Here is a 9,639-nt window from a genome sequence, read left to right as displayed (position 1 = left end):
TTACTTGGATGAGAATTGTGGCGCCCTGGCCCTAACAATATGCTCTGTGCAGCAGTATGACTACATATTTTGCGATAATAGATTTTGCTCTTTCTTAGCTTAGCTGGGTTCTCTTTTCTTATTTGATTTATCGTAAATTGAGGTATTCTCGTCCTCTCATCATGTCTCCACAACTTGGTGAAAAGGTGATTCTTTCAAGGGAAAAGAAGACCCAAGTTAGCAGATGCGTGTAGCTTCCATATCTTCCTGCTCAGAATGTGTCAAATGGCAGGATCGGAGGAGGACATGGGGAAATGAGCACCGAACATTGCCGTTGCGATCTAGACAGAAGAAATGGATGTCGAAAAGGATGGTGCAGATTATAGAACAAACATGCAAGGTACAATGCAGTGCACCAACAGCGCGAGACGGGGAATAAAAGCGCTCCTTTACACTCGACCAGAGAATCATTCCAGCGATGCTTCGCCATGTAAACTGTGAACCGTATGTTTCACCATGATATGATCAATCCAAAAGCAGATAAAATCTTCGATCCTTTCCTGTTGGCTAATGCCTGTAGCCGGCGAGAACTGACAAGTGCAGTTATCTCCTGGCAATTAGCAAGACTCCTGAATTATAATCTAGTTTTAGTGATCCATTCTATGTAGGAACAGGAAGGATTACACAATCCAAGTTCTGCTGTAAGCACAAAATAAAGAAAAGTGCATAGCAGCGAACAAGGGACGGCGTAAAGATTGTGCATGATGTGGTGTGGACTTGTGGAGTCGAAACCCAAAAGCTGGCATCATGGGCCTGTTTGGTTTGTGACTAACTTTGCCACATTATTTTTGTCACACTTGTCTAACTTGAGATTCTTAGCCACACTTTGGCTTGCTTTAGGGAATCTTGCTACATTTTTTGTGTGAATGTTATGTGGGACATATTGCTCATAAAATAATCCAAAAATGATATACCTACAAATAGCCTACGTAAAACTTACAACTCAACTAATAATCCCCTTGAATCTAATGGGGTGGGGCCTGGGACATTTTTTCTTCCAATTAAATTATGCCAAGTCAGCTTCGTTTCCTAGTCGATACGTAAACTCATGTAAATCTACGTGGGTGTAGCAAAGCTCAAATAATACTTGCCCTAGGTGTGGCTAGAACCAAACAGACAAACACACACCTAACTTGGAACTTGTCTAATTTGAGGTATGGCAAAGTGTGGCAAGATGTGAATAGGAACCAAACAACCCCTATGGTACCAAGTTTTCCACTCAACAGTAGAGTACAATGGAGTAACGGAGGGAGAATTCCATACCATATCCATCGTCGGAACCATGATAATCTAACACCTTTTTTGCGGGGAATCTAACACATGTCATACTCTTTTTTAAGCCACTTTCATGGCTAGGGATAAACATGATAAGCAAGACTAAAAACATCATAAGCAAATGTTCTTCGAGACGACAAAGGGGGGTTTATTGCTCTATCTAACAACGACTTGAGCATGTTGGCGATGCATCAATGGCAGAGGCCTATGTACTCACGAATGGACTACTTCCGATTGTGGAATCGGACTACATGGATCATGGAAGTGATCAACACGATGCAGGAGGGGGGGGGGGGGGCTTCACAGCCTCGGGAGCGGCCACCATGGTGCAGATTGTATCATCCTCTCTTCAGGACATGCTTTGGTTTCATTCCTTCACTGTGTAACAGAGGCAAATGTTGTCTCTCATAAACTAAGGGGTTGTTTGGTTTCCAGCCACATATTGCCACACATCACCTTACGCAAGTTTGACCAAGTTACGTGGGTGTTTGGTTCTAGCCACACCTAAGACAAGAATTTTTTTTATGAGCAATGAACCCCACATGTTATAGACACAAAAAAGTGTGGCAAGATTCCCTTAGGCAAGCCAAAGTGTGGCTAATAATTTGAGCAACTCAAGTTAGGCAAGTGTGGCAAAAATAATGTGGCAACATAAGGCAAACATAGTCACAATCCAAATAGCCCCTAACTCCGTTAGCGGTCTCGACACCAACGTCTCTGTAATTAGAGGAGTCGCCGACATCTCTTGTAAAGTGCCTGGTGGATGATGTAACTTCTTCTTTTTATTTGCGAGAAAGGTAGATGATGTAATTGTTCTTTAATCTGACAAAGTTACCCAAGTTTCAAAGAAAAAAAGATAAGCAACACACGAATTCCCTTATGCGGCAAAAGAGAATCTTCGTTTGAGCTTTCAACTCTAACATTTTTCGGTTTTGCTATTTTTGATAAACCTGAAAAGAATTCTAGCTTCGGTCACCTTCTTCCTTCCTTCCTTCTTGCACGTTAGACCTTGTCGGAGAAGAGAGCCCCACTATCTATCTTAGGGGTGGGGTGCGGGGGATCGCCGGAGTAGTGGGATGGTCGGGGCGGTGGCCAGCAACCGCGGTGGGGGGAGGTTGAGGGGAGGGCGGGGCGACGAGGTGGTGCGCGATAGCACCCGCCGGCCGCGGGTGGTGGAGGCCGGCAGTTAAGACGGGGCAAGCTGGGGGGCTGCGGGACGAAGAATAGAGGAGGGAGGTTGAAGATGAGCAGTAGGATTTGTTTTGGGCCGTTCGATTAAGATCTAGGGTTCCTATGATAAGTGATTGATGGATGAAAAAAATTCAGGTACCTGATCGTATAGTCGATCCCAACAATTTCTGAACTCCATTTCTTTCACAAAAGTGAAGCATCGGGCATCACATTGTTGAGGGGAAACCACGTTGAGATTTGCCACTACCATCGAGCTTCGCATGTCTCATTCTCATTGTCCTTTCGTTCCACACACGCGCGCATAGCTTATACACACAGAAAAAATAGGGGACTACTTCCTCCCGTGGATCTTATTTATATAATCACGTAGTAGTACTCACGTAGCATCAAACGTTGAGGAGTTCGAGACCCAACCCAACACAAAAAGGGGAAACATACCGAGGCGTTGCACTTGCACGCATGTCATTTGTGCGTGTGTATGAAATATGTGTATCCGTTATTACAGTATATATAAATCACTAGACCGAGCTGCTCGGGGACGTGGCGTCGGCCGCGACCTGCGAGGTCTGCGCTGACTTGAGCATGAACCCTCCGACGCTGCCTCCGGCGCCGCGGCCCGGCCTGCTGCTGGAGTCCTCGTCGGTGTAGGCGTACGCGAAGCCGCCGTGCCGCGTCTGGTCCATGCCAGCCATCTCGTCCTCGGCGGAGATGCGCAGCAGCCCCAGCTTGTTGAGCGCCAGGAACAGCGGGCCCATGGTGCAGCTCACCCACGCCGCGATCACCAGGATCAGCACCACGTGCGCGCCCAGCAGCCGCCCCCCGCCGCCCATGAACAGCCCGTACGGCCGCCCCGGCGCGCCGTAGATCTGCTCCACGTACTCCCTGCGCGCGAACAGCGCCGTGAAGATGACGCCCCACGCGCCGCACCCGCCGTGTAGCTGCGCCGCCTCCAGCGGGTCGTCGAACTTGAACCTCGCGGCCAGCTTGTTCAGCCCGATGAGCACCCACGCCGACACGAACCCGCAGATGATCGCCGCCCACGGGTCCACCACGGAGCACCCCGCGGTGATCGCCGCGAAGCCGCCCAGGAGGCCGTTGCAGACGTCCAGCACGTTCCAGTGCCCCGTCTGGAGCCGCTTCCCGAACAGCGTCGTCAGCGCCGCCGTGCTGCCGGCGAGGGTGGTCGTCACGGCCGCGCGCCCTACCGCCGACCACTGCCCGTGGATGCTGCCGGGCGGGCCGTAGGACTTGAGGATGGTGAGGAACGAGCCGGGGTTAAACCCGTACCACCCAAACCACAGCAAGAAGGTGCCCAGCACGACGAGCGACGCGCTGTGCCCGCGCAGCGCCACCGCTCGCCCGGCGTGGTCGAACCGCCCAATGCGGGGGCCCTCGATGAGCGCGCCCCAGAGCCCGGCCACGCCGCCGACCATGTGCACAACCCCGGACCCGGCGAAGTCGATGACGCCGGAGTTGAAGAGCAACGGCCCCGACGTCCGGGAGGCGGAGGCCCAGCCGTCGGTGGACCAGATCCAGTGGGACACCACGGGGTAGACGAAGCCGGTGAGGAAGGCCGAGTAGATGAGGTAGGCCACGAACTGCGTCCGCTCCGCGATGGAGCCGGAGGTTATCCCGGCCGCGGCGATGGCGAAGGCCCACTGGAAGAGGAAGAAGCTGTAGTCGAAGCCGACCTGGGGAACGTCGCGGAGGCCGAAGAAGTGCTTCCCGATGAAGCCGTTGGAGGGCGTACCGAAGGCGAAGGCGAAGCCGAAGAGGTAGTAGAAAAGCGCGCCGGCGGCGGCGTCGAGCACGTTGGTGAGCATGATGTTCATGGTGTTCTTGGCCCGGACGGACCCGGCGCACAGCATGGCGAAGCCGAGCTGCATGGCGAACACCAGGTAGGCGGAGAAGAGCAGGTACGTGGAGTCGATCGCCGTGGTGGTGTCGGCGAACTGGTTGCACAGGTAGTCCGTCGCGTTCGCCGCCGCCGTGCCCAGCAGCGGCGCCAGGCTCGCCGCGCACGTCGACATCTTCGGCCGCCTTGCTTCCCTTGTCTTATCGAATACTCTGCTGCTCAGGGAGCAATGGCAGGTGCAGAGTCTGAGAGGCGCGGCGCGAGATGGAGGTGCAAACGGAGCGGCCGGATTTATAGGCGAGACGGCAGCAGCGCCGGTAGCCGACCCGTTCAGATTCCGCTGGGACCTACCTGCCAGTGAATATTCATTCCTACGAGCTTGACGTGTGGGACACCCCTGTGGTTGCTTGTTGCTCTTCTGCTCCTGGTGGTTGATGAAACATGAAATTGATGGAATCCGAACTTGAATAAAGTACGGAACTGAGTAGCGATTTGGTGTGTGATATTGATCCGTATAGCAATTGTGTTTGTTCATTTTATTCAACAAATGGAAAACCCGGAGCTTGTATCAGACTTGCTTCTCCATTTTGTGTCGCTTTTGTATGTCAGATCCTTGGTGCTGTTCAGTTGATACGTGCTTATTCTCAGTCGGTGCACCGGTGAACCCCTGATCTTCCCTGATCTGCCGTCGTCGGCGTATTGAACCGCAAATGTGCATGTGGGCGTCAATACGATTTTTTTTAGATTCTCTTACTAACCATATCATAATAGCTTAGAAACTTTCCGGTCAAATAGGGTGCCACAATTATCAGGCATCCGCGTCGGGCTTCCCCACCAGCGATCAACCCCGATTTGTTTAGGCAGCAGCTCAGCTGAGAGACCGTGTGATATGCAAACGCAGCCATGGTTGTTGAGTATAAGGATTATTAGAGCATCTCCAACAGCCGCCGAACACACGGCGCGCTAAAAAGTACTTTGCAGCGCGTTCATTGTCTGGAAAAACGCGGCGGACAGCGCTCGCTTCAGCAGCCGCGCTAAAATTTAGCGCGCGCGCGTCGCTCCAGAAGCCGCGCTAAAATACAGCGCGCGCAAACAATACATATTTCTCAAAACGATAAAATGATGCATATTTCATAGATAATAAAAACGATACATAGATACTTTACATAGTTCATAGCATAGATCGATAAACAATACATAGATAGATAAAACTACAGTGCAACTACATACTACGATGAAAAAGGTACCCTACTTCGAGTCGTCCTCGTCCTCATCCGGACTGGTGTTGTCCGAGGTATCGATCCACATGTCCTCCCAACGAGGATCATTATTCCCAAAGATCGACACCCCACCTGCCTCAACGATATCGCACTGCGATATCGCCAGGGCCTTCTGTCGACGCCTGTCCAACCGCTCCGCGCGGCACTTTGCCGTCCTTTCCGCCCAGAAGGCGTGCTCCGTCGCGACGTCCTCCGGGTGGCGCCGGCGCCACTCCGCCATGGCTCGCTCGTCCTCCTCGGCGACGAGGAGGCGGCGCTGTCGCCGACGGTGCTCCGCACGGTCTTGGTCCGTGATAAGACGAGGCGGAGGGGCGACGGACTGCGCCTACTCGCGCATGTAGACGTCGCGGAAATTCATCTGCGACGGAGGCCTCTCTAGGCGCCACGCCGCGTCGTACGCGTGGGCGGCCTCGTGCGCGGTCCCGAACGTGCCGAGGCCGAGCCGGATGTCGCCGGACCGGATCTCGGCGTAGTAGGTGCTGCTGGGGCGCTCGCGGACGCCGCGGTAGCCAGACGATTCACGGCGGCGCGGCGGCATGGTGGTGGCAGGGGCGAGGAAGTGTTGAGTAAATAGGCAAATTTTCAACTAATTTAATCCATAGATAAATCACTAGCATGGCATTGACTAAATTAACGACATACTGATACTGATATAAGCAAGCACGTACTACGCAAACAGTAGACACATCTACACATACTGCTAGTACTGCTAATACGAAAGTAAACAGGAGCGGGATAAACATGTTATACCCTCCAGTAGGCCATGCAGAAGCAGCCGCGGCGGTAGCGGCAGCAGAGGCGTCCTCGGCGGCCTTCTTGTCGGCCTCGAGCTTCTCGGCGGCGGCACGTTCGGCGTCTGTGGACATGGTGATGATGAAGGCGACGCAGACGTAGAGGAAGTAGTGGATCGGAGGCAAGCAGTCGCGTGGTCGCTTCCCAAAAACCTATTCGCCCCTCTCCCATACAGGAACCGGAGGGGCGGGGTTTCGGAGACCTGCTCTCCCGTCGACCGTGTACGTGGCGTACGGGATGGAGTCACCGGCGGCAGCGGCAGCAAAGGAACGACGGTGGGCGTGCGCGTGAGCAGATGTGATCTGTTCGTGGCGGCTAGGGTTAGGAGACACCGCACACTTATATAGGCGCAGCCGCCTGGAGAGACGTGGGCTCGACCCACGTCCGAGTCCGTGACAGCTCACGATCCGACGTCTCAAATCATGGCCCAGCTGTCAGAGAACTCTCCGTTAGTGACTGGCAAAAATAAGCGCGTAGGTGTGAGCTCGGCTTGGCTCAATGCCGCAACCCGCGGCGCGTCGTGATGAGGCGTGGCGAGGCGGCCGGCGGAGGAGGAGTGCGCGAGGGCCTCTTCTATTCTCAAGCTCCAATAGCATGTGAAAGAACATCCCTTATAAAGAGGTCCAACTCCTCTTCCACTTCCGGGGTGGGACTAAACTTCCCACCTCCACCTAGTGCCAATAAACCCACATGGGCCCTTAGAGATTTTCAGAAATTGCTATATGGGCCTTAAGCCCATTCCAAATTTCAGCAATCCCCCACCAGATCTCGAGGGTCCATTGTGTCCTTTGTTCCAATTACTGTTTCGATATACCAGTGTTTCAGTGAAGACCTGTTAAGGTTGAACTTCACCTAGAGCAAGCAGGTACACTCCTTCACAACTGAACAATGGACTATGCCTTGAATTATCAGTTTGGCGTAAAGAAGTTTCACCACATGTCTTACTAGTACTAGGCTGCCAAAGGCTGACCCCTCGGGTGGAGCATATAAGTCACACTCCTGGCCTATTCATGAGTTTACTAGAGATCACCCCAATCTCATAGACTGTGACCAGCAATCGGGCTCACATAGGTGTGTTCCTCCAAAGATTGCTCTGTAGGATAGCATCTTGCTTACATAAGCTTTGGAACACATTAAGACAGTAGTCATCCTACCATACAGTATCGAGAGTATTGCATCTCCAATGGAGTGGGTCAGTATAGTTACTCTCCTCCGTTCATCACTGGCTTGTTTTCCCAGGTCCTACTTCACGGGATCTCCTAAGGTGTTTGTTGGGTTGGCATAGATCGAGATTAGGATTTGTCACTCCGAGTACCGGAGAGGTATCTCTGGGCCCTCTCGGTAATGCACATCACTATAAGCCTTGTAAGCAATGTGACTAATGAGTTAGTTAAGGGATGATGCATTACGGAACGAGTAAAGAGACTTGCCGGTAACGATATTGAACTAGGTATGATGATACCGACGATCGAATCTCGGGCAAGTAACATACCGATGACAAAGGGAACAACGTATGTTGTTATGCGGTTTGACCGATAAAGATCTTCGTAGAATATGTAGGAGCCAACATGAGCATCCAGGTTCCGCTATTGGTTATTGACCGGAGATGTGTCTCGGTCATGTCTACATAGTTCTCGAACCCATAGGGTCCGCACGCTTAACGTTCGATGACGATATGTATTATGAGTTATGTGATTTGATGTACCGAAGGTAGTTCGGAGTCCCGGATGTGATCACGGACATGACAAGGAGTCTCGAAATGGTCGAGACATGAATATTGATATATTGGAAGGTTATGTTTGGACACCGGAATGGTTTCGGATGAGTTCGGGCATTTTCCGGAGTACCGGGGGGTTACCGGAACCCCCGGGGAGTTAATGGGCCTTCATGGGCCATGGTGGAAGAGAGGAGGAGGCGGCCAAGTGGTGGGGCGCGCCCCCCAAGCCAAATCCGAATTGGGGAGGGGGGCCGCCCCCCCTTTCCTTCTCTCCCTCTTCCCTTCCTTCCCCCTCCTAGTTGGACTAGGAAAGGGGGGAAACCTACTCCTAGTAGGAGTAGGAATCCCCCTTGGGGCGCGCCCTAGGAGGCCGCCCCCCCTCCTCCACTCCTTTATATACGGGGGAGGGGGCACCCCATTGACACACAAGTTGATTTTAGCCGTGTGCAGTGCCCCCCTCCATAGATTTTCACCTCGGTCATATTGTCGTAGTGCTTAGGCGAAGCCCTGCGTTGGTAACTTCATCATCACCGTCACCACGCCGTCGTGCTGACGAAACTCTCCCTCGGCCTCAGCTGGATCTAGAGTTCGAGGGACGTCACCGAGCGGAACGTGTGCAGATTGCGGAGGTGCCGTGCGTTCGGTACTTAATCGATTGGATCGCGAAGACGTTCGACTACATCAACCGCGTTACTTAACGCTTCCGCTTTCGGTCTACGAGGGTACGTGGACACACTCTCCCCGCTTGTTGCTATGCTTCTCCTAGATAGATCTTGCATGATCGTAGGATTTTTTTGAAATAATACGTTCCCCAATAGTGGCATCCGAGCCAGGTCTATGCGTAGATGTTATATGCACGAGTAGAACACAAAGAGTTGTGGGCGATAATAGTCATACTGCTTACCAGCATGCCATACTTTGATTCGGCGGTATTGTTGGATGAAGCGGCCCAGATCGACATTACATGACCGCATTCATGAGACTGGTTCTACCACCGTGCTTTGCACACAGGTGGCTAGTGGGTGTCTGTTTCTCCAACTTTAGTTGAATCGAGTGTGACTACGCCCGGTCCTTGTTGAAGGTTAAAACAACACACTTGACGAAAAATCGTTGTGGTTTTGATGCGTAGGTAAGAACGGTTCTTGCTAAAGCCCGTAGCAGCCACGTAAAATTTGCAACAACAAAGTAGAGGACGTCAAACTTGCTTTTGCAGGGTATGCTGTGATGTGATATGGTCAAGACATGATGATATATAAATTGTTGTATGAGATGATCATGTTTTGTCACAGTTATCAGCAACTGGCAGGAGCCATATGGTTGTCGCTTTATTGTACGAAATGCAATCGCCATGTAATTGCTTTACTTTATCACTAAGCGGTAGCGATAGTCGTAGAAGCAATAGTTGGCGAGGCGACAACGATGCTTCAATGGAGATCAAGGTGTCAAGCCGGTGACGATGGTGATCATGACGGTGCTTTGGAGATGGAGAT

General features: G+C 52.1%; 1 protein-coding gene across 1 annotated transcript; it reads right to left on the bottom strand.

The window, feature by feature from the left end:
• Nucleotides 1-2,826: 2,826 nt before the first annotated feature.
• LOC123144848 (ammonium transporter 1 member 2-like) lies at nucleotides 2,827-4,618 on the bottom strand. Its single transcript, XM_044564098.1, has one exon. The coding sequence runs from the start codon at nucleotides 4,533-4,535 to the stop codon at nucleotides 3,024-3,026; it is 1,512 nt and encodes a 503-aa protein (XP_044420033.1). The 5' UTR covers nucleotides 4,536-4,618; the 3' UTR covers nucleotides 2,827-3,023.
• Nucleotides 4,619-9,639: the final 5,021 nt, after the last annotated feature.

This window comes from Triticum aestivum, chromosome 6D (assembly GCF_018294505.1).
Source record: "Triticum aestivum cultivar Chinese Spring chromosome 6D, IWGSC CS RefSeq v2.1, whole genome shotgun sequence".
Classification (NCBI taxonomy): domain Eukaryota; kingdom Viridiplantae; phylum Streptophyta; class Magnoliopsida; order Poales; family Poaceae; genus Triticum; species Triticum aestivum.
The sequence above is the reverse complement of the archived record's forward strand: the minus strand, read 5'-3'. Positions and strand labels throughout refer to the sequence as shown.